Source organism: Artemia sp. Qi Xiang Cuo, chromosome 14, assembly GCF_049724085.1.
Source record: "Artemia sp. Qi Xiang Cuo chromosome 14, ASM4972408v1, whole genome shotgun sequence".
In the NCBI taxonomy this organism is placed as follows: domain Eukaryota; kingdom Metazoa; phylum Arthropoda; class Branchiopoda; order Anostraca; family Artemiidae; genus Artemia; species Artemia sp. Qi Xiang Cuo.
The window spans coordinates 18,201,378-18,226,962 of NC_142807.1; the positions used below are offsets into that span (position 1 = coordinate 18,201,378).

Consider the following 25,585-nt stretch of genomic DNA (forward strand, 5'->3'; position numbering starts at 1 on the left):
TATGGGAATATTATTAAGTTGGGATGGAACTACGGTGGAATTCGTCTTACTATTTGAAGTTTTAGAAATTTTGCATGGATGTGTTACCTGTGGAACATTCTGCCTGCTTACTCTTAAACCAGAGTCATACTGGTAGGGTAGCCAGGGGGGATAAAGCGCAAGGGAGGTGAGATAGGTTTCCTGGTGATCTGGGAATAAGTCAAATTGGGAGTGATCTTTTTATGGGGGTTGGGGGTGGGGGCAAGATGATGCTGAGGGAGTGAGGTAAGGTGGGGGGTGTCTGAGAGGGGAGGGGTTGGGTTTGTTTCGGCAAATAACGGGTGGAGTCCAGAACCGGTTGGTAACTTCTTGGACGCACGGAGAAAAACGGAGTCGAAAGGAAGGGGTTTTTTGGGAGGAAAATGAATAAGGGGGGGGGGGAGGTTTGGGGATGGTCCCAATTGAGTAAAGTGATTGTGGGGGTTGGACTGACTGGGCAGGCGTAAGTACATGGGGCGGAGGATTGTTTCGAGGGATGGGTTTTCGGCGTCGCCCTAAAAAACGTTGGTTTTGTGGCCCAGTTTTGTGGAACCTACTACGACTCTTAATGGGCAATTTGATATGATGTTTTGCACAGCCAAAGCATCTTCCACTTGAAAAGCGTTTGCAGATATCAACATGGGGGTATTTGCAAAAATTATTCATACAACGGCTAAAAACATGAAACTTTCAAATGTGTAGATATTTACAATTACTAGACATACATCTACTGTCTAAAAATCTAAAGCACACATTCGGTTGATTACACTTAAGATCACTGAACTCATTTTTTTGAATATATGATTGCATTGGGTGATAATTTCCGCTTGTAAGTTCGACATCATTGTCAATCTTTAAAGATGTGTCATTACCACTAGATTTCAAGAATAAATTATCTTCAGTTAAAGCAAGGTCAGAAGGATTAGTTTGCGTAACCTTTTTAATCCCTTGAAAAAATTCTGACGAAGGAAGTTCACTAGCTTCCTTAAACATTGCTTTTTTTCGTTCCCTGAAAGTCCAGGTTCAAAAATATTTCACGAATTGAATTATAAGCTTAGAGACCCACTAGTAGGGAAGGGAGTTTTTTTTAAACTAAAGATGGTATATGATATACAAACACATACAACTCAATGGCATAGCAAGTGCATGAAACCTATCGCTTAGAATGTATTTGTAAGAAAATAATAATATCATCGACATGTTGGTTTAGATGGCTACGGCAGCGTAAGGAATCTCAGGCCCTACATTCAATTCCTACACAGGCCAAATAATTCTTGATTTTAATTGTTAATTCCGAAGGGGATATGCGAGGGGTTTCTGTCTGTATATTTCTATGAACAATTTTTTAGCATCGACTTATTCAAGAAAACAATTCTAAGCCCCCTTCACCCCCCCCCCCCCCAAAAAAAAAAAATTAATGTTCGCAATCAAAAATAAGTAAGATTAGCCTCAATGGCTAAGCTTGCAAACCATTCAAAGGCATCTTTTATGCACTATTCAGTTTTGATATTACTCTTTATCGTCCCCTTAGGGTCCATGTTCAAAAATATTGCAAGAATTGAATAAAAAGATCCAAGAACAACTAGTAGGGAAGGGAGTTTTTTAAAACTAAAGATGATACATGATATCGTTCGAAAAAAATTAAAATGTTTGGAATCAAAAATAAGTAAGATTCACCTCAAGGGCTAAACTCGCAAACCATTCAAAGGCATCTTTTATGCACTTTGTAGTTTCTGTATTGCTTTTTTTCGTTCCCTGAAAGTCCAGGTTCAAAAATATTTCACGAATTGAATTATAAGCTTAGAGAACCACTAGTAGGGAAGGGAGTTTTTTCAAACTAAAGATGATATATGATAGGCAAACTCATACAATTCAATGACATAGCAAATGCATGAAACCTATTGCTTAGAATGTATTTGTAAGAAAATAATAATATCAATGACATGTTGGTTCCGATGGCTACAGAATCGTAAGAAATCCTAGGCCCTACATTCGATTCCTACACCAGAAAAATAATTCATGATTTCAGTGGGCACGATCAGACCTATTTATAGCTTACTATTGATTTCATTTAATTGTGAATTCATAAGGTGATATGCAAAGATTTCTGTAAATATATTTCTATGAACAATATTTTACCATTGAATTATTCCAAAAACAAATAATTCTAAGCCCAAGCCAAAAAATAATTCTAAGCCCCCCCCCCAAAAAAAAATCGAAATGTTCGGAAACAAAAATAAGTAAGAATTGCCTCAAGGGCTACGCTCACAAACCATTGAAAGGCATCTTTTATGCACCTTTTAGTTTTGATATTGTTCTTTCATCATTATGCAACTAACACTCAAAACCATAGAAATCAGTAAGAGCTCACCAGAGTGCCTTAGGGATATCAAGACTACACAAGCCAAATGATCCTGAAATTATCAGAAAATCCCTAGCGATCATCTTAGATCATTATGCAATCTGTTTCACAATTTTTCGGATACTTTCAGAGTTCATTGATCCTTAAAAGGGCCTTAGAGCTATATCATTGCGCAACTAAAGTTCGTTTAACCTCAATAGAGGATGGCTTTGATAAAGTTCGTTCAACCTCAGCTAGTCAAAATTTATGAAATCATCAGAAAATATTTAGCGAATATCTTAGATCATTATGCAATCTGTCTCACAATTGTCCAGGTTTTTTCAGAGTTCATTGCTCCTTAAACGTGCCATAGAGCTATATCATTGATCAACTAAAGTTCGTTCAATCTCAATAGAGGATGGCTTTGATAAAGTTCGTTCAACTTCAACTCTTCAAATATTTCTGAAATCATCAGAAAATCTTTAGCGAACGTAGTAAATCATTGTGCAATCTGTTTCACAATTGACCGGGTTTGTTCAGAGTTCATTCCTCCTTAAAAGACCCATAGACCTATATCATTGCGCAACTAAAGTTCGTTCAACCTCAATAGAGGATGGCTTTGATAAAGTTCGTTCAATCTCAACTAGTCAAATATTTCTGAAATCATCAGAAAATCTTTATCATACATCTTAGATCATTATGACATCTGTGTCACAATTGTCCGGATTTGTTCAGAGTTCATTGCTCCTTAGAAGTACCTTAAGACCTATATCATTGCGCAACTAAAGTTCATTGCTCCTCAAAACCGCCTTAGGGCTGTATCATTGCGCAACTAAAGTTCGTTCAAAAGGTGTATAGGCCCCATAGAAATGGAACCTATATAAAAGGGGCTATTTACTCCCTTTGAAAAGGTGTATAGGTCCTATGGAAATGGAACCTATATGCAAGGGGCTGTTCACTCTCTTTGAAAAGGTGTACAGGTCCCATAGAAATAAAAACTATATGCCAGGGGCTACTCACTCTCTTTGAAAACGTGTAGAGCTTCTATATAAATGGAGTCTATATGCCAGGGGATACTCACTCCCTCTTAAAAGGTGTAGACCTTAAAAGGTCTATAGTAGTGAATCAAGAGCACCTTAGAACTATATCATTGTCCAACTAACACTCAAAACCAGAGAAATCTGTAAGAGTTCACAAGAGTGCTTTAGGAACATCAAGACTACATCAGTCATATATTTCTGATATCATCAGAAAAGCTTTAGCGAACATCTTAGATCATTATTCAATCTGTTTCACAGTTGTTCGGGTTTGTTCAGAGTTCATTGCTCCTTAAAAGCAACTTAGAGCTATATCACAGCACAACTAAAGTTCGTTCAACCTCAACAGAGGATGGTCTTGCTAAAGTTCGTTCAGTCTCCAGAGTACCCTATGGGATGACCTTGATGAAGTTCGTTCAACCTCAAGAGTGCCCTAAGGGAGGGACTTTATAAAGTTCATGGATCCTCAAGAGTGCCCTAGGGAAGGGCATTTCAACCTTCTTCAAGATATTAAACCAGTAAGGAAGAAAAGAGCAGTGTCTATAGGGCCAAGAAAAGTATAAGGTCACATTCTACTGGTACCACGCTTATTCAGATTTTGACTTCCCAAAGCTTTTACTGTGAATTAATTATAAAATCTTTGTTTTCAGTAATTATTCTCGGACAAAATAAGAAATATCTGGACTGGAATGAATGTAGAATCAACAACACAAATGCTGCTTCTACTATTTTTTACCGTACTTGCAGGTAGGCACAATTTTGAATTTGAGTGGCTATGTAAATTTGATTGCGGACTTAACAACTATCAAAAGGAATTTTTTGTAATTTGTTTTTGTCACAAATTTGTTTGTCTAACTTAACCGATGATACAAGAAAAGGTCAACAAGAGTTTTCGTTACAAGAAAGCATTAAATGTAAGTTCTACTTCTGATCCCGTTAAAACTTTCCCATGCACATACACTGGTTTGCTATCATAGCCAGGGCAATAACAGTGCCTAAGTCATGAGCAGAGTGGCTAAAAATATTACTTTTTTTTCTCCTTGTTTAACCATGCCGCTTCGCATGGAATACTTTTTCATAAACTTTAGAGGGAGTAATTCGACTGGAAATAGAAAGTTCTAGTGCTCCGTCTAGTGAAAAGTGATGGGAGAGCAAAAATCCCCTACGCTCTCTTCAGCTGCCCTACCCCAGAAGATTTACGATGAAAATTGTAGAATAACAATTTTCTTCAAAATAGTCAAAAAGCGCAATAGCAATATGCCTCTGGGCATGATATGACCCCCAAAGCCCCTGGGTTAAAAGGTTGTATGCTATGTGAGTTGCCCATTGTTTAGATATAGGTTAAGATATTGGGAAACGGGGTAAGATTATTCCAGAGTTTCAAAAAAGGCTGAATATGAAGGCGCAACTTTCGGGAAATGCTGTGGGGGGCAGTTGAACTAAATAAAAAAAACTAAGGGAGTATCCAAAGGGAGCATCTGCAAAATATCAGAAACAGTTAATCGTATCAGAGGCAACGCTATAGCGTTCTATAGTATTGGTCATACGGCTCTAATGTATTATTATTTATTATTTTTTTTCTCAGAGGCACTTCTTACCGAAGGGATTGTCGGATAAACTTCGGAAAGGTCGCATTCGATTGGAAATCGGGAGTTCTAGTTCCATTTTTATGGGTCAAAAGTGATTGGATGGCAACTAATACCCCTTCCACGCCCACCATTTCCCCAAACATATCCAATCAAAAGTTTGATATTTTCATTTTGTCTACGTAGTTGATTTCCAGATAGAAATTATGCTTTTGAGGAGGACACTCCCCCACATCCCTCAGGGTAAGGGTTGTAAGTTCTTCCCGGGAGAATATAAGCTTCTTATAGAAAGTTTTGCCGTAAAAACCTTAAAAAGGGCTCATTCGATTGGAAATTCAAATGGCTAGTGCCCTTTTTAATAGTCAAAAGTAAAAGGCATGCAAACTAGCTCCCGAATGGACTTTACCAATTGGGACGAGTCCATTTACCCGGAGCTAGTGAAGCGTCAGGCCCCAAATCAGTTATTAATGTTAAACTCAGAGACGGGAAGTGACTTGATTTCTAGTGGTGTGCTTGCAGGTCCAAAGGTGTACTGTGTGCAAACACACAACGAGGTAATCCAAAAAGTCTGCAAGGGGGTGCCTAGACACTACGTGAATAAGAATTTCGCCATGAATGTATATAGAAACTGTGTGGAAAATAGTATAGTTCCAAGGGCGGAATTCATGGCTATTTGCTCTTTAAAATTTATAAACCACACAGTTTTAGTTGATAAAATAGCCATGTGTCCCGTTTCGGATAAAGTCTATATGTGTGCGGATGGTGTGAAGGTCCTACCCCACGGACATTATCTAACTTCTGACCGAAGTGTATGTCGAGATTATAGACATCGCCTTGGTCGGGAAAAAAATTCAATAGTAAATGGTTGGGTGGTGGGATTCTTTTTAATAGATATATTTTCCCAACTCAGCATTCGTTTTTTCCCCCAACTCTGCAGTAGTTTTTTATAGCAACGTAGAGTCATTTTTTTGTAAATAGAAAAGTGTTCAAATTGTTTTTTGGCCCCGCGCCCGCGCCGGCCGGGGGGGTAGCAGCCTTCGTCTGGAGGCCGCCAGTGGCCGCCATGCCCTTCCGGGGGCTGGGAGGGGGGGGGGCAGCCCTTTTTCGAATTGTGATAGGTGCTTTTTTTAGTGCCTTGTTTTGAATGTATTACATGATAGTGACTTTTTCATGTTTTTTATGTGTGTGTATGTGCATTAATAGAAAATTTAGTATTTTTTGTAGTGATGTTTTTTATTCTGTAAATAAAAAACATGTGTCATTCTTAAAAAAAACGTTTTCATGTTCTCGAATCTGATTAGGGAAATTACTATTATTATTTATTGAAGGGAATGATACAATCTACAGTCAGTTGTGTTTTGACATCGATTCAAGTGGGGACTATGTATCAATTTAAAACTCCATTTAGATCGTTTCTTTGTGGGATAACAATGTCTGGCAAAACGACACTTTTAACAAACATAAATCAAAATCGTGATAACATTTTTTTAGAAAATCCAACAAAAATTTACTATTGCTACAGTATTTGGCAAGAATCCTATGATAGAGTAAAAACTATTGCCCCAGACACGAAATTCATACATGGACTTGACATTTTCAACAGTATTGAATCAAACTCTTGGTTTATTATTGACGATTTGTCTGAGTCCATTGAAGAATGGTCTCAGGAGATGATACAATTGTTCATTGTCCGATCTCATCATCAACGGATCTCCGTAACCCTAGTTCTACACAGTCTCTTTCAGCAGAGAAAGTGTAAGAGAACACTTGCTTTGAACTGCACCTACTATATCATCTACAGGGTTGCTCTTGATTCCAGTTCCCTCATAACCTTAAGCAGACAGGTGTATCCGGGTGAACCAAAATTCCTACTCTCGGCCTACAATCAGGCTACCAACAAACCCTACGGATATATTCTATTGGACCTGAATCAGAACACAACCGAGGATCTGCGTGTAGTCACCGATATTTTTGACAATAAACTTACCGTATATCTGCTAGTGAACAGTAAAAAAGTTACTTGTAATCTTGACACTGAAGAAACTACATGATCATCAACATTTATTCACCGTCCTGGGTAATTAAAAACTACGACTTAGGAAGGCCATACTCAAACATGGTTTCGACAGAGAATTCATTGATCTAATAGCTGAACTTTGTTTATATCTAACTGAAGGCAATGTTCAACTGACAGAAGGTGTTAAGCAACATATACAAAGCAACATCGTTCCCTTGTACGCTCCCTATAATCAGCAGCAAGCAAAAATAAAATAAACGATTTAAAAAAAAAAACGACTTCTTCAAGCGGGCGGTAACTTCTTTACACTTTTACTGCCAATCGTTGCAGGGCTTGTAAACAGTTTTTTCTAGAGCGAGAATGTCCAAACCCTATAAATTGACTCCAATTGAACTCGCCCTTTCGCCAAAGAAACATTTCGAGGACAATCTCAATAAATTCATTAATAATGAGACAATTGCCGACGATGAAAAATTAGTTCTGCTTCAAAATGCACTTCGCCGAGTCGACAAACATAAACCCTATCGTGAGAGACCGCTCAAAGTAAATGTCATTGATCGCAATAAGGAAATGACTCCATCATCATCAACATCATCATCATCACCATCAACGATAATACCAAATAATAAGAAGATTTGTCTAAAGTTATGAAAAGTATTGCAGATCTAATGCCACATTCATATCGCGAACAGTGTAAAAGACTCTTGACATATCTCAATGACAGTGAACATGTTCAAATTGATGGCAATGGGAATCAAGTTGTAAAGGCGAGACCTATATTCTACTAGAGTTATTATCAGATTTGGTTAAGAATCGTATAAGACTTGTTTGATTTGACAGCCATCTGCAAAAATTTTCAAACTCATCAAACTTCCCCAAAACCTTTATTGTAAATAAACATATTAAAGGAATTTAGTCAAATATCTAACGATGTTTTTAAATTATTTTCGGAAATACTAGCCCGCCAAGTGGAAATGATTTGAAAGAAGTTCTTAATGGTGGAGTCAAGAAACAAAGTCTGTAACTTCCATAATTTCCCTTGCCCTATCTTACTAGCACGCGGATGAGAAGTTGGAACTTCACTATGTACTTACGTTAAAAATGGTTGAAGTATTTAAACTTGCTTAGGAGAATATTGTTGCAGTGGAAAGTTTAAATTCATCCACCATACATGCTCAAGTCACTGAACTTGAAAAGAATCGGGAGGCAGAGCATCTACAGAGTGAATCAAGTTACACTCTACATCGTAATCGTAGAGTTCGTAATCGTAATCGTAATCGTAGAGGTAATCACTATCGAAAAACTAAAGCCTTTTTCCCATTACAAATACTACAAGCAGGTTTTTTGACTCTGGATGTGATTCAACGGCGTCACAATCACCCATACAAGTACATTCTACTTGCAATCAGTGTTTTTAGTCGCTATGCTTATGCCATTCCATTCTAGTCAAAGAGAGGCGGTGAAGTTGCTAAAGCTCTTGAAATCATCCTTGAACAGGATTGCTATATAAATATTCAAACGGATCGGGGTAGTGAATTTGTTAATCCTCATGTAAATAAGGTTCTACTGAAACATAATACAATCCTCTATCATAGTCATAGTCCAATAAAGGTAGCATTGGCCGAACGGTTGATCAGAACTATTCGACTTTTAATTTCTAGATATTTCACTTTAAAAAATACTGCTACTTTTATTCATGATTTGAATAAAATCATTTTGATTTACAATCAACGTCCATATCGATCACTGTCCAACTCAACCCCACAAGAAGTTCATCAGGATGTAATACACTTGACACTTTTCTTGAACAGTATTCTAGTGGTGGTGGTGGTGGTAATAAGAAGAAAAACAAAAAGTTCAATGCTGGTGATACTGTTTGAATCAATCGAACTGCTAATGTTTTTGAAAACGGTAATTACTTATGGTCCACTGAACTTTTTAAAGTCTCCAAACTCTTGGACACTACATCCATAACGTATCGTCTACGGGACATGAAAGATGATAAGATTCTTGGCGGCTTTTATGATTATGAATTACAGAAAGTTAAAAACACATAAATCTATCAGATTGAAAAGATATAAAGACTCGTACTCACAGGGGCATGGAACAGTTGCTTGTTCGTTGGCTAGGATACAACTCTGATTTTGATTCTTGGATCAGTGTTGAAGATATTGACAATGCCCAATGATTTTTATGTAACGTTTATGTCCAATGTCTCCGATCCTCTCTAAAATGATTTGAATGAAACAAGTTATTTTTGGACCAAACTCTCCCCCACCATCAAATTCAATGATGGAAAATATGAAGTTGCTCTTGTCGACTGCATTCTCAAAGATACATATGATATTCTGAGAAAAAATATCACATGTATGGGGTAAAAGTTATACCATTCGATTGGTCACTCTTTGTCGAGTATGAATGGGTTGAAGCACTTAAATCTAGTAAATATCCCAATGTCAGATTGATATATAAAGAATATGGTACTATGACGGATTTGTGTCGTGCAATCAATAGAAAAATCTCATATAGTAGGAATGGTACATTCCATTTTAATTATTCAATGGAACACGATAGGATATACATTATCTCTCCTGTTGACACTGAAATGATTCATCTCAATGATAATCTGAGAGATGTTCTTGGCTTTAAACAGAATATGATCAATGGGAAAAACGCAGAAACTGTTAGCGGGATGTATAAAGTTATTTTTGCTGATTATCCACCTGGTCTTGCCTCGGACTCACGCATATTTGCTTATGCATCCTTTGTGGAAACATCGAGAGTTGGTAATTCAAATGTCCCCCTCCTACGTGTTCTTGAACGAAAAACAACCCATGAACATGTTCATTAATACATGATAAAGCATCTTCATTATGTAACTGTAAGTACTTCGTATCTGGACCTGTGTCAGTTAACACTAAGAAGTGAATTAGGTGATCCTTGAGCAATAACAAAAGGTTTGGCCGTGATTACATGTCATTTTCGACCCACTCGGCAACAACAAAATGGCTAATTGAAAAAATATATTTGTATATCATGATATTGATTGCTATGTTACTGCTCTCCAACCAAGACAATTGGGTCATGGAATGGACTATTATAAAGGCTGTTCGTCAATGTCGGGATATGGTCTTGGCGGTTGGTTTGCTAAGCTGTTTTGCTCTGCGATACCGCTGGCTAAAAAATATATTGTGCCGGTTGCTGCAGATTTTGCATCCTCTACGCTACACGATTGGGGGGATGGTAAAGATTTTAAGGAAAGTGTTACAAAAAATCTCTGGTCGAGTGCACGATCCCTTGGCGAGCGATTGAAATCTCGACAAAGTGGAAAAGGTTTTAAAAAGAGGAGAAACATCTCTTCACTCATCAGTCTCTACTCAGGTCAGAAGCGAAAGACATCATCATCACTCTTGTCAAAGAAAACTAAGAATAAGAAAAAGAAACCAAGAAGAAAAATTGTTAGATCGAAAAGGGATTTCTTTTCCTAGATGGTATATCTACTGCACAAGGAATCTCATCCCAGTGTCACCACATCTCTAAATCTTTTCAATGCAGAAAGTGTGGATGTCAGTGTAAAACACGGGTACTATGAACAATTCTATTCACAGCAACCCCTCTCTGAAAACTACATTTTCAAATTTATTCCAATGAAGACTACTTCTTAGATTTATCATCCGCATTTATTGATTTAGAAGTTGTGGTGAGGAAACAGTCTGACAATTTACCTCCCTCCAGCGTCGATGGCCTATCCTATTAAAATGGTATACTACACAAATTATTTAAACAAATATGTGTCTACATAAATGGAACATTGGTGAGCACTAGCAACAATATATCAAACTATGCTAGTTACATACAATTTATGTTGATTACTCCAATGGCCTCTAAGAAATTGAGAGGTCTGCCAATGGGCTATGACTATAGATCAAATGTTGATACTGACGGTGAACTCACTTGGGCAGTGAGCAAGGAGTATCATTTAGTTGGTAGACTCAATCATGAAATATTTAATATATCCCAATAGATGCCCCCCAATCTTAAAACTGATATAAAGTTACAACTTGCATCGTCCAATTTCATAGTGAGAGAAACACTTGATGCAGCACCCGATGCCAATGTCAATCTCACCTCGGCAAAACTTCATGTGCGAAAACAACAGGTTATGAGTTCTGTTGCTTTGGCAATTGAAAAAGGATGAGCCTATGAGAATAATATTAAATTGCTCGTTCCTCAGACAATGACCATGTAGTGCCATATTGTCACTGGATCAAGTACCTACGCCGATTCTTCATTTATCTATGTTGAAATTCCTTCGAAACTTGCCTTGGCTTTTGTAAAAAGTGCCAGTGCCATAGGATCATGGACAAGTTCACCACATGAATTTAAACTATCTGAACTTTTTCCTCTTGTATGTAAAGTAAATGGAATTCCTCTCTACAATTTATCCTTTGAAAAATCCTTTAGGACCCTATATGAATTGACAATGAAATCCCTAGGTCGAGATTCTCAACTATATGAGAACGGTATTACCGATTCAATGTTCGCAAAAAGTCTTGGTATCATTGTTTTGGACTTGTCTGGTACTCAAGATATGAGTATTGTCCGAACGGGTACTGTACGTTTAGAGTGTACCTTTGACAAACCGTTGACAGAGAGTGTAACATTAACCTCACTTAATCAATTTGAAACCTATTGGGAAATTACCCCCGACGGTAGTCTTCTATTAGACTTGGCACCATGAACACCAATAAAATAATCGATGTATTTAACATGGTTCCTTTTATGTCCAAATACAAATCCTATTGTATACCCTCAGATTTCCTTGATTATATTCATACTGTTAACAAAACCATTATCATTGTTAATAGTAGTCCATCGACTGTGCAGACGGGTCATTGGCTATGCATCTATCTAACAGCGAAGAATATAGAATTTTTTATCCTCTTGGTCTACCATATGTATTCTACACACCACACATCAAAAACTACCTTGAAGGAAGTAGGAAAACAATTATTCGAAATCGGATGCGAAAACAAGATTTATCAATCAAAAGCTGTGGTTTTCATGCGTTACTTTATTTCATTTTTCGATGTCGTGATTATACTTTCAGTGAATTTCTCAACATTTATGCACAGAGTCCACGTTTGAATGACTTTCTAGTAGAAAATACGCTCTCAGACCAGTACAGTATTGATTTCAGTGCCCTAAAAATAAAGTGTTTAAAAAATGTATGTGAATTTGTTTATTAATAAAATATATATGCACTATAAAAAAGTCTTTTCTCTTCATTTGTTTAGATCTCTTCTTCTTCTTCTTCATAGTCATTTAGATTGTCATCATCAAATTCGTCGTCGACAACGATTAGTAGTGGCAGATCATTTGGATTCAACTTGTACTGATCCTGTTGTGCAAAGTCAGGGTCACATTTTCCACAATATATTGTAACTTCATTTTTATTAAATCTTCTTGTGAAAACAATGATACTATTACGATTCATATTGAAAAATTCACCTGTTTCTACCTGATTTTTTGAAGTAATGTTGCAAACAATATTCTCATATGATGAATCACTTTCTGTCACAATCAAATAAAAATCATTAGGTTTATAATCATGGCTAGCATTGTCCTCACAATCATGACACAGGAACCACTCTATTGAAACTTTTGCATTTGAGACACGCTCCAGATTCTTCCTTTCAAAATATTTTAAAGCCACGTCGACACGAATCTCTTAAAAATAAACTAGATTCATGAGTAGGGTTTTTCCAATCATACCAGGGTAAGTATTGTCCCACGGGTCGCACTTATCATAATGACAATTGGAGCATAGATACCCATTACGATGAGAGTCACAAGTCTCTTCAACACAAGTATTACAGTCCTTAATTTGTACAGCATATCCTTTATGCAATTTACATGGATTGCATACTCTATACTTTTCATTACAGTCATCAACTGTAGTACAGTTCTCACATGATGACCAGCTGCCCAATGTATATAAACATAATGAGCATGAATGATACATTTTTTCGATGTTGTCCGTCTCACTGCCAAAAAAAAACTGACTCAAAATCAATAAAAAAATAACATTGTCTTCTAGGAGGAAGAGGAGGAGGAGGAGGATTAATCGAGTATCGTCACAAAACTTATATCCTACTGTTTTAAAGAATGAATTTCCAGGTAGTGGTTAAAAGCAGAATCACAATGTCATTTTGCTTCCTTTCAATTAATATATGCATAAATTGAGTAAATGCGTTTGATTCACAACGCATAAGCTTCATACAATAGTCCAAAGCTGGGGAATCAGTTCCCATTATACTGTTAAGCATTTCTAGAGAAAATATTTTCCGTTGAAGAGATAATTCCAGAAAGTCATCATCTAACACTTAACATTTTTCCAATTTGACTAGATTCCGTAAGATCTTCTGTTTCTCAAATCCAATCATTCTTGATACTCCCACTACCAACTATAAACTAAAATAACAATTGCAAGTTTCTACATTGTGCACAATCTCAATACTTTTTGGACACCACCACCCACCATAGAGAGAGAGAGAAAGTGGAGTAAACGATCATCTAGAGTGTCTAATCAAAAAAAGCATTATAAAAAAGATTTTTATGGACAGAAATGTAATAAAAGAATATATTTTCACTCTCTTTGCGTTAGGCGAGTCAATCCATTTTCCTCAATGTGCTTCATAATAGCATTCAATCCATGCTGTAGTCGTGATAAATACATTATATTCACTTTTGTGGCAAAGCATAATTGTTTATCTCACTTAAATTTACTCACTGATATAACGTATCTGCCAAACATCTCATCCCACTCAAATGTTAGTCGGGAATCCTTTCCAATTTCAACTGCTACATTGGGGGCCCTTGTCTTCACAACATCACTGTCATTTCCTTCGAGGTTTAATAGTGTGGAATTACTCATTCTTATGATATTTAAATGTTTATTTCTCCAATTTGAAATAATGTAAACTAGTAAGATTCAACTAATTTACTGTGATAAAAACTCAGTATCCGGCTTTTTATGTCCACGCTCAATGTCAGGGTAAAAGCGTCATGTCCTATAATCATGCTACAATGAAGAATCATCTCCAACATTAAAACATCCATAACAGCCTGAAAAACTATTAAATACCTTATATCCATACAATAAAACATCCATACAAAAAAAACATTAAGTAAAACACCAACCTTATCACAAAACCAGGAAAAAAAACCATCAATGCATAAAAACAATCACGACTTTTAACAGAAAACATGATATTTAACACCAGTACAATGAGCAATAAAAATCCATAAACATAAAACATCCATAAACCTGTCTTCTCTCTTTAATTGATATATTAATGTCCTATCTGTCTGCTGCCTTTAATTGACACTATAAAGGAGTACTGTCACTATAAAGGAGGAGGACACTATAAAGGAGTACTATAAAGGACTGCTTGTATGGCGGGGGGACTGTCTGCTTGTAAGCATTTTAGCTACACTACTCTTATTGTATGTTTTTTGCTATGATTGTTGATTTAATTTCTGTTCGTTTAGGGTTTCATTTATTCTGTAATAGTAATTTCTGGTCGTTTTGAGTTGGAATTTTAACAGATATTCGTATCTGCTGAGCTTAAGTTTAAAATGGCCTTTACTTTTCTTTGAAACGCTTATTTTTCGATTTTTTTTTTTTTTTTAATAATTAAGTTGAATTTGTCATAGTATGACATTATGTGTATCCACGTTGTCAAAATGGTATGCCTGCAACATTTCAAAAACCGCTATTCGCATTAAGTTGAAACCTTCAGTGCGTGATGAGATAAATCAAAACACAGCATATTCGTAATGGTTGTCAAAAATATATACCTGCTAAATCTTAGCAACATCTAAGGATAATGAGTTGAAACTACTGATACATTTTGATCAAACAGTTCGTGCTAACGAACTGTTAGTAAGGAGCGACCCGGCTCAATAGTAACTGAAACTCTAAAAGACGGGATTTTGATACCAATAGATACATCAAAAGTATCAGGTTTCAAATATATAAGTTTCATCAAGTTTATTCCTACCCATCAAAAGTTACGCGCCTGAGAAAATTTGGCTGATTTTCAAAAAAGGGGGAAGGACCCCCTAAATGCTATAGAACCTTAATAAAAATCACACCATCAGATTCAGTCCATCAGAGAACCCTACTATAGAGGTTTCAAGCTTCAATATGCAAAAATGTGGAATTTTGTATTTTTTGCCAGAAGAAAGATCACGGATGCGGGTTTATTTGTTTTTTGTTTGTTCTTTTTCCCAGGGGTGATCGTATCGACCCAGTTGTCCTAGAATTACGTGGGAAGGCTTATTGGAACGGAAATAAAAGTTTCTTGTGCCCTTTTTGAGTGACCATGAAAATGGAGGGCACCTAGGCCCCCTCCCACGCTCATTATTTTCCCAAAGTCACCCGATCAAAATTTTGAGATAGCCATTTTGTTCAGCATGGTCAAAAATATGATAACTATGTCAAACGAAACTCAGAGAGGAGAGAAAGTTTAACTATGTCTATGTCTTTTCTATCTTTTCTAACTATGTCTATCTTTACATGAAGGAAGTTTTTATGTGGGAAGGAACATTGCTCTGAAGGGGGCGATGGATTTCCCAGCATTATTTAAAAAAAGATCAGAAATTAAAAAAAAAAAACAAGTTTTTCAACTGAAAGTATGGAGCAACATCAAAACTTAAAACGAACAGAAAATATTACGTATATGATTGGGTTCGCCCCCTAGTCAATATCTCGCTCTTTAATCTAAAGATTTTTTAGTACTTTCATAAAAGGTATTTATTCTAATTAACGGCCTTTGTGATTAAGGGGTAATTTTTAAAGAATTGGAACAAAATTCGAACTTAAGCGTAAAGAGCGAGGTATTGACTAGGGGGCGAACCCCCTAAAATACGTATTAAAAATATATGAATATAGAAATGCGTTACGTAAGTTAATTCGTAAGTTACGTATATTTATTACTAATGAAAACGTTCGTAAATAAAATTAAACAACGTTCGAGAAACCCATTTAATCAAATAAAAGTAAAATTAATATGCAAATTTGGTGTTGATTATCCATGTACGATGAGCCAAAATCCAATCCCACATTAATTCAAAACCGTTCAAAAATAAAAAAAACAAGTTTTTTTAACTGAAAGTAAGGAGCGATGTTAAAACTTAAAACGAACAGAAATTATTCCGTATATGAAAGGGGCTGTCCCCTCCTCAACGCCTCGCTCTTTATGCTAAGGTTTGACTCTCCCACAACTCTATTTTTTTAAACAATAAAAAAACTTTAGCGTAAAGAGCGAGGCGTTGAGGATGGGACATCCCCTTTCATATACGGAATAATTTCTGTTCGTTTTAAGTTTTAATGTCGCTCCTTACTTTCAGTTAAAAAAACTTGTTTTTTTTTAATTTAATTTTATACATCAATACAGACCATATGCTTGCAGGTTGTCAAAACCGTAGCATATTAGGATTGGCTAAGGATACAAAGCTGAAATTTCAGGGAATATTGAGGTGGATATGGAACTAAATCATAAGACACTCTGTGCGTCCAGGTTGTCAAAACGACATATTTGCTCTCAGGAACTCCTAAGGATATTAAGTAGAATTTTTTTGGAGAATCGTGAGGAGGGTACTGAAAAAACTAAAAGAAACTATGTGATTTAAGGTAGTAAAAAGGCCGATCAACAGTATCTCAGGAACAGATGATGGTATTATATTGAAACTTTTGGAGCTATTACTAATAATACCGCTGGTGCTACTACTACCGTGGAACCAAATCAAAAGGATTCTCGGGAGTTGAATAGGATATTAACTTTCATTTTTCAGAGAAAGGTGAGTGCGGTGCAAAACTAAATAAAATGTCACTATGTAAATCCAAACTTGTCACAAGGACGTACTTGTGATTTGTTAGGAACGGCTAAGGGTATTAAACTAACTTTCCAGGAATGTTGATCGGGATTTTAATTATATATGAATATTGAAAGGGTTTGTTGGAAATATGTGTGGAATAGCTACAGCCAATTAGGTGAAACTTTCAGGGCAAAATAGGGTGTATGTTGAACTAAACCAAAACTAACTAGATGCTATCCCGTTGTCAATAAGCCATATAAGCAAAATGTCAGGAATTTCCAAGGGTTTTAAGTTGAAACTTTTAGGGAAGCTACGACCACCAATACTACTTTTACTACAACTAATATTACCACATCCCTACTTCTACTACTATTAATGCTATTACTTCTACAACAATGACTACTGCTACTACTACTATTGCTACTGCTGCTGCGACTATCTATGGCTACAACTGTGACTATTTACGACTGTGACCGCTTGCGTCTGGGACTAATTATGCCTGACCAATTGCGATTCCAACTTCTTGTAACTATGACTTTAGCCAATTTGACTGTGATTGTGAATGCTTTGAACTGCTATTGCGACTTCATGTGAATGGGACTGCGACAACTTCTTACATCTGCAGGTACTGGCGACTGCAATTTCTACTGCTTGTAACTGTAACTATGAAAACGTGACACAGAGACTGTGACCAATAGTGCCTGTATTTTCGACTACTTAGAACGGTGAGTACGACTACTTGCGAGTGTGAATACTTGTGACTGAAAAAAAAAACTATCTAAGGGGAAGGGGGTTTTGTGATTAATCAAAGAGTAAATTTAATGCCCAAATTTTCTTAATCTCCATGAGCCATTTACTGCTTAGGTGACAGAAATACGTTTGAGCTTTCCAAATATTACTTATATGACAAGCCCGATTACCTGTCCTTAGCTTTTCACGAGGTGTAAATGACGTCAGAGGTTGGTAGGATTACTACTTGAAACGGCCTGGATCATTTGTTGGATAAGTTACACCTGCTAGCCCTGGGAAATGCAGGATAGCTTAAGATGAGTGACGTTACCTTTTAACAAAAATTTAATCTTTTCAGAAATTGTAAAAATACTTAAAATTATGCGCAGAGAAAAAAAGGGACAGTAATTTTGAAATAAGGTACAGCTTCGGGGTTTCTAAATAAGCAATGTTCACAGTGGAGTACACGTGATTAATATTGTTATTCGCCTATTTTTCAATAGTGTTTCAAATGACAAGTTGCCGGATAAGTATTTACTGTTATCTTTTACAGAATACGTCTGTAAAAATTAATATCCAGCGGATAAGTCAGATATGGGATGCTTAAACCCATTCCAGAGAAGTATAAAAAAGAGTAGGGGAGGGAGGGAGGGGTTAATATATCATCTCCCTTCATTTAGACCAGCGGTTCCCAAATAATTTTTGGCCATGCCCACCTAGGAATTTCTTGAGCCCACCTTTTGATATCTACATTTTGTTATTCAAAATTGTGTGTGTATTCAAGTGAAGGAAGCTTAAAAGGCCATTCGTTTGGTTTCTTTTTAAGGGTCGTCCAAATAGACATATTTTAAACTAATGATAAATATTGACAAAATGTTTTATACAATGTATGACTTCATTACAGGATTATCATGCTTTATAAATGTATGTGAATGTGACGCCATTCGCATATTTTTTTTTAAATTAAGGCTCTAAAGTGTAATCAGGCAAAGGGTGTGCATCTTGCCCACCAACCATCAAAATAGTGCCATGCCCCACCGGTAGGGTCTGCTCCACGTTGGGAATCACAGATTTAGACTAAGCCCGAATAAGGGTGCTGCTGGGTAATGGCTTCCTTCTTATTACAGAAAAACGTTTCTTACATTTATTTAAAGTTTCATTTACCTAAAATGGTTCGGTTTACGTTTCAAAGGATTATATACTACTGCTAGTACAACTAACAAGTTGGTCCTGCGCCAAACCGCCTGAGGCCAACACCACTGCACAGGTTCCTTCTCCATCCCAATCTATAAAAAGCTTCCCTCTTTCATCCTCCCAAGAAGTCCTAATTTCCTTAAGTCCTCTTATATGACCTATTCCCATCTTATCCGTGGACGGTCTGCTGTTCGTTTGGTTCTAGATAGTTAGCCGTAAAGAACGACGACTGGCAGTCTGTCCTCTTTCCTCTACAGACGTGTCCTAACAATCTCAATCTTTCTTTCATTATAGCCCTAGAAAGCGTGATAGAAACACATTATTTTTACAGCTTACCTTGAAATGCGGTCATTCACATAGATAAGCAAAAAACTAGAACATGGGCAGTTCCTTCGGAATACATCTAGAAAATTCTTTTCCGTCTTTCAAAGTGCCTACGTTTCGGACCATACTTGACAACTGTCATAACTGTAGTTTCCAATATTATTATCTTGGTTCGTAGACTTACCTTCCTATTCTTCCAAACTTAAAAACGCCATGAGACTTGACTATTCTGCTTTTAACATCTTCACTGCGTCCACCAACTTTGCTGATAATACTACTGAAGTATATGACACTATCTACTTGATCGATCTTCTTGTAAACAAACATCACTTCTTGATCTTTAATTATCCCCAGTCCAACAGACTAGTTTTTACACCTATTCTTGCACCTTGCACTTTCAAAACCAACGAAAAAGCATTTACTTTCCTATCATGTCCTTCTGGGATTTTCAAATCATCAGCATAATCTAAGTCTAGGGAAGTTTTATCTTCCCGTTTGATTCCATGCTGTCCCACAACCTTTGCAGTATTCCTTAGAATCGAGTCCGTCAAAATGATCCAGGTAGATGCTATATAATTCAGTGTCCATTAAAATGGACACTGAAATTAAACTGGAACAAATTCCAGTCTCTTAAAGAAATACAGTGCATAAAAATTCAGGCAATTCAGGCAATTTGTTCCGCCTTGACACAACACTTTGATCACCTTAACTTTCTTCCCTTTCACTCAAAAGAACCTAAAAATCCCAAGTCGATCATCTAGGCCATTCTTGAGATACTAGTGATGTGATACTTTTATAAAAGGGCGCTCAAAAAATAGTCCCAGTACCGAACCAAAATGTGCAATCATACCTGTAGCTCATTATTCACAAAAACCAAATATTAATTTTCCCCGTTTTCCAAATGACCACAACTATCTTAAACAAATCATAAATATCTGAACGTTATACCAGAAATAATCCATAAGCCAGAAAGAGTAGTCTCAAATGATTTTCTATTAATAGAAAACTGACTGAGGGTTAGATTCTCCCTGTAAACGAGAACCCTGAGTACTTTTATTCCTGACAATCTTCGCAAAATGCTGTCATTTAGTGGCACATCATTTAGTAGTATAAGTATGTAATGGAGTTTACTTAGCCATTTCTATTGGCTTTAATTCCAGAGTTTAATTTAAGCTGCTAGATAATCTTCCTACTAATTAAAGATCTAGCCTCTCGGACAGCAAGTTCACGGCTGCATATACTCAGCTAAGCCGTTTCGTGAAGAATTCTAGGAATAAAAAGTTCTATTAATAGGGGACTTCAACTCTGACCTACTTAATACCGAATCTGAAAGGACTCAAATCATTATAGGTTCCCTTCCTGATCAATTAAATGTCGTTGATAAGGACAAAACTTACACATTTATCAGTGTTGCCAACACCGTCTCAAATCTTGACCATGTGTTAACGAACTTCCCGGTGAGTGACGAAGTAAAAGTTGCAGCTGAGGGTTCATACTCTGACCATTTGCCTTTGTCATTGATAATAACACTGGACAGTCCAAAGTTGTTCTGTCCGTGCAAATCCCAATGGAGAGTATACAGTGACTGGAAGTAAGTGTCGAATGATCTCTTTGCGGACACTTCTGGCGATATCCTGAGTAAAATAAAAGTTCCCTTCCATCTGTTGCAGAGAAATGCAAACTCGTATTGCAGTGAAAGTGAAATACGTCTGCAGATAAACATGTGCTGTGCAGAAATATCGCATGCTCTGAGTATCACGGAGAGTAGCAGTTCCTGTGAAGCGTATCCATAACAGATCGCAGGTGAAAGGGTGGTCTAGAAATCTGGAGCTAGCGGTGGCTTGTGCGTCAGCGAAGCTGTGGCTGAAAGTTTGGTATGATAGCGGGAAGCCACGGAGTGGAATAGTGAATGAGATTCGAATCCATACTAAACGAAAGTTCAATAAAACGTTAGATGCCCACCGTGCAACCCTCAAAGAAAATTTTGTGCAAAAGCTCAGTAAGAATCCGAACCTTATTTGGTCGATTCGGTTTAAGCCTGAAGAAGCTAAGCCTACGTCTAATATTTCTGCTAATCAGTGGAGTGCTTACTTTGAGTCCGAGTTCAAAGCGACTGATCCGGTTCTGCAGTCTAATTACGAGAATGAGCTGGTTTCTATACTTACCGACACCTTCAACGATTTCTCAGTGTCACCGGTCTTAATTTGATAGGCCGTTAAAAAGGTGAAAAAGGTATACTCAAAAGGCTGCGATAGTATTTGTGCTCTACATATCTCTTTAAAAGGTTATGTTCTTTACCATCACATTGCCCTTCTGTTTCAGATGATTTTGACACAAAGGATAGTCCCGAGTTGCTTTAGTCTGGGTATGGTCATCCCGATATTAAAGAATCACAGATTTAGACTAAGCCCGAATAAGGGTGCTGCTGGGTAATGGCTTCCTTCTTATTACAGAAAAACGTTTCTTACATTTATTTAAAGTTTCATTTACCTAAAATGGTTCGGTTTACGTTTCAAAGGATTATATACTACTGCTAGTACAACTAACAAGTTGGTCCTGCGCCAAACCGCCTGAGGCCAACACCACTGCACAGGTTCCTCCTCCATCCCAATCTATAAAAAGCTTCCCTCTTTCATCCTCCCAAGAAGTCCTAATTTCCTTAAGTCCTCTTATATGACCTATTCCCATCTTATCCGTGGACGGTCTGCTGTTCGTTTGGTTCTAGATAGTTAGCAGTAAAGAACGACGACTGGCAGTCTGTCCTCTTTCCTCTACAGACGTGTCCTAACAATCTCAATCTTTCTTTCATTATAGCCCTAGAAAGCGTGATAGAAACACATTATTTTTACAGCTTACCTTGAAATGCGGTCATTCACATAGATAAGCAAAAAACTAGAACATGGGCAGTTCCTTCGGAATACATCTAGAAAATTCTTTTCCGTCTTTCAAAGTGCCTACGTTTCGGACCATACTTGACAACTGTCATAACTGTAGTTTCCAATATTATTATCTTGGTTCGTAGACTTATCTTCCTATTCTTCCAAACTTAAAAACGCCATGAGACTTGACTATTCTGCTTTTAACATCTTCACTGCGTCCACCAACTTTGCTGATAATACTACTGAAGTATATGACACTATCTACTTGATCGATCTTCTTGTAAACAAACATCACTTCTTGATCTTTAATTATCCCCAGTCCAACAAACTAGTTTTTAGACCTATTCTTGCACCTTGCACTTTCAAAACCAACGAAAAAGCATTTACTTTCCTATCATGTCCTTCTGGGATTTTCAAATCATCAGCATAATCTAAGTCTAGGGAAGTTTTATCTTCCCGTTTGATTCCATGCTGTCCCACAACCTTTGCAGTATTCCTTAGAATCGAGTCCGTCAAAATGATCCAGGTAGATGCTATATAATTCAGTGTCCGTTAAAATGATCCATACAGATGATCTTTATAAGTCAGTAGATACAGTTAAGCGGAGATAGAGCGTAATCCTGTTTAACTCCTGATTCAATCTGATCCAGGTATTAACCTCGTTTGCCATCTGCTGAATGAAATGATTTTTCCTAATATATAATATTCAGGACTAAATCAATGTGACGAACCTGTAATTGATTCAGACATCTAATCTTTTGTGCTGTTCTCAACTATTAACTAAAGAGTGAAAATCTGGTTGCCGCATCCCTTCCCTCCCTTAAGGCCGCACTGTTTTTCTCTTGAAATTTTATACAGAGAATCTTCAAGTCTAAAAAGTATCATAAAATTTACCTCGTACAGAAACCAAGACAAGAACACAAGAACAACAAAAAATATTTTCACTCTGCAAAAAAAAATAAATAATAATTTCACACATAGTAGAAAACATATTTTAACTAACCTAATGCGCACTTTAATACACTATAACACATAAAACTCAAATTTTAAAAATATACAATGCTAAATTACTCTAACTTGGCCTAATACCATTCAAAAGAAAGTCAGCTATTTTGTCAGATCACTTAATAACCGATAGGTCATCCGTCTTTTCACTAATTTCAAAAACACCGTACCACCTAGAAATATAACTAAATATGTAGAAAATCGAAAAAGACAGAACAGATTTGTTTGCATTCAGTTGCAGAGAAAAATCGCTAAACTGTTGTAATAAAAATACACGGGGCGCAAAGAATGAAGTAAAAAGCCTACCCAAAATCCTTTTATCAAATTGTCCCTTAATTTTAGCAATTAAACTGTAAGATTTTTTTCATTTTTTCCTTTAGAGCATTTATAATAGGTGTCCTTGTGGCTTTAGTAGACCCACCAAACAGAAGACTAAGGTACTTAAGTAAAACGGAGGCACACATTTTGGCAGGGCCAATTTGAATAATAATATTTGGAGGTTGTTGGAAACCAAAAACAAGGAATTCAACACACCATTCACAGCAGCCACATCAGTCATAGGTTAACAGCAGTCTTTAGTGCCTGAAGGTCGTCAGATATAAGGAGAATGTCATCGGTGCTGAAAAGGTGACTTGTATTTAACTATGTATGCATGGTAACTATGTAAGACTCAATAAGGTAAGGGGGAATATAACACGTAGTAACCTAAATAGCCCGTGAGGACTCAACACAGAACCCTGTTTTACTCTAGGACGGACACAAATGGGATTATTGGTCTTGCCGCCTAGCTTTACGCGAAACAATACGCCCTGGTACCAGTTCCAAAGGCAAGAACATATGAAAGGGTTACTCAAAGCAGCCATAATAGAGGCGTAAAACTAAAGGCATTCCCAAGAACCATGAGGGATTGTTTATTAAGTTATACTCTGTCGTTTTCGCAACACTTAATCTACATATATCAAGGTCTTCCAGGAAGTTATGACGTTGATGGTCGACTTCAGGATGAGAATTTGAGATAAAGTATCCAGGAAAAATTGACTATTAAACTAGAGATTCTAAAATTGAACGATATAGAAGATGAATGGAATAATTTTAGGAAAATAGTTTGTAAAGTAACAGATGATGCCTTGGGGAGGAATGTTATAACCACATCTAGGAATATTAGTGAAAATGCTTCAGTTTAGTCGAAAAGAGGAGGGGCATATACAAGAAGTATTTCAGTAATAGATCAGAAGAGAAAATAAAAAAGGAGGATTAGGAAAGAAGAAAAAGTATTAAAATATGAATTAAACAGCTGGGAAATGTAGACCAAAGGACAAAAGATCTTGAAGATTTAGCCAGGCAGCATAATAATAAAATATTGTATTTGCAGGTTAAAAATTTGAGAGGAAATAGTCATTCGGGACTTTCCCCTGTTAAAGAAAGGGACGTGCTTTAATTAATGATAAGTAAGGAGTAAGAGAGAGATGGGCAGGCCTTACTGAGAATGTACTAAACGTCGAAAAAGTTACGGGAACTGATATACAAAAGAATAATAAAGTTTGTGATACTTTAGAAGTGAAGGAGGATTTATTTTGCGATGCTGAATTGGAGAGAGTAATAAAAGGATTTAAAAAAAAAGTCCCAGTGTTGGTAGTTTGGTAAATATGTGTGTTTTATTTTAAATAAGGTGGTTGTGAAGCTAGAAGAGTATGACCATAATTTTTTGAAGAGGAGGAAATTAATTTTTTGAAGAAGAGGACTTAGGAATTTTTAGGAAATCAGTAGAAATGCATATTTACATACAGACGGGACAAGATCTTTGACCCCCAACGAGGTAGAATAAAGGAGGGACAAGATGACAGCCAATCAGAGGCATAAAATCTGTGTACGAACAAGACCACATCCTCTTTCTAGGCTATTAACGGGAGTCGAAAATACTAACTAGACAAGATTATACGCCTATTTCTAAAGAGATAGAAATTTTATTTTAATAAGTATTCATTTCCTTTAGGCTTAGAGATAAATCCCAAAATTGTTATTATTTCGAAGCCTGGACTCTAAAGGGATAGAACTTCTATTTTAATAAGGTTTCATTCCCTTTAGGATGAGAGATAAATTCTGGAATTATTATTTGGAAGCATAATAGTGTAACTAGGACATCTTAGATAATTTTCAGAAAATTCAAACGAGATACAATGAGATTAAGACAGATTGAACATATTTAACGCGGGAATTGTTTCCTGGGAGTTTTAAATGTGTCAATGCATGGTTGCCAAAACAAAGGAACATTCAGAAATTACTTTTAGGGGTTATTCGGGCGAAACAGGTTAAGACACTTTAGGGGATTATTTGGGTGAAACAGATTGAGATATTTTAGAGGTTTTAGAGGACTATTTGGGTGAAACAGATTGAGATGGATTATGAGAGATTAAGAAAGATTGAGAGATTAAGAAATTAAGACAGATTGAGAGAAATGAAAAGAATGTTGGACAAATTTAGTAACTGGATTTAGTGATTTGATGAGTTTGGGCTTATAAATAACGCCTAAAATGCCTTATTTTTCTACTAATGTAAATTTAGGCTAATGA

At 36.6% G+C, this 25,585-nt stretch overlaps 1 protein-coding gene across 1 annotated transcript in view; it reads left to right on the forward strand.

Moving 5' to 3' along the window:
* The window catches only part of LOC148944230 (uncharacterized), a 404,320-nt gene that overhangs the window by 122,636 nt on the left and 256,099 nt on the right, over window positions 1–25,585 (forward strand). The window contains exon 2 of the mRNA XM_089099872.1: window positions 4,047–4,143. Within this exon, the coding sequence (XP_088955998.1) occupies window positions 4,086–4,143 (58 nt within the window). The 5' untranslated portion in view covers window positions 4,047–4,085. The remainder of the gene's footprint in view (window positions 1–4,046; window positions 4,144–25,585) is intronic.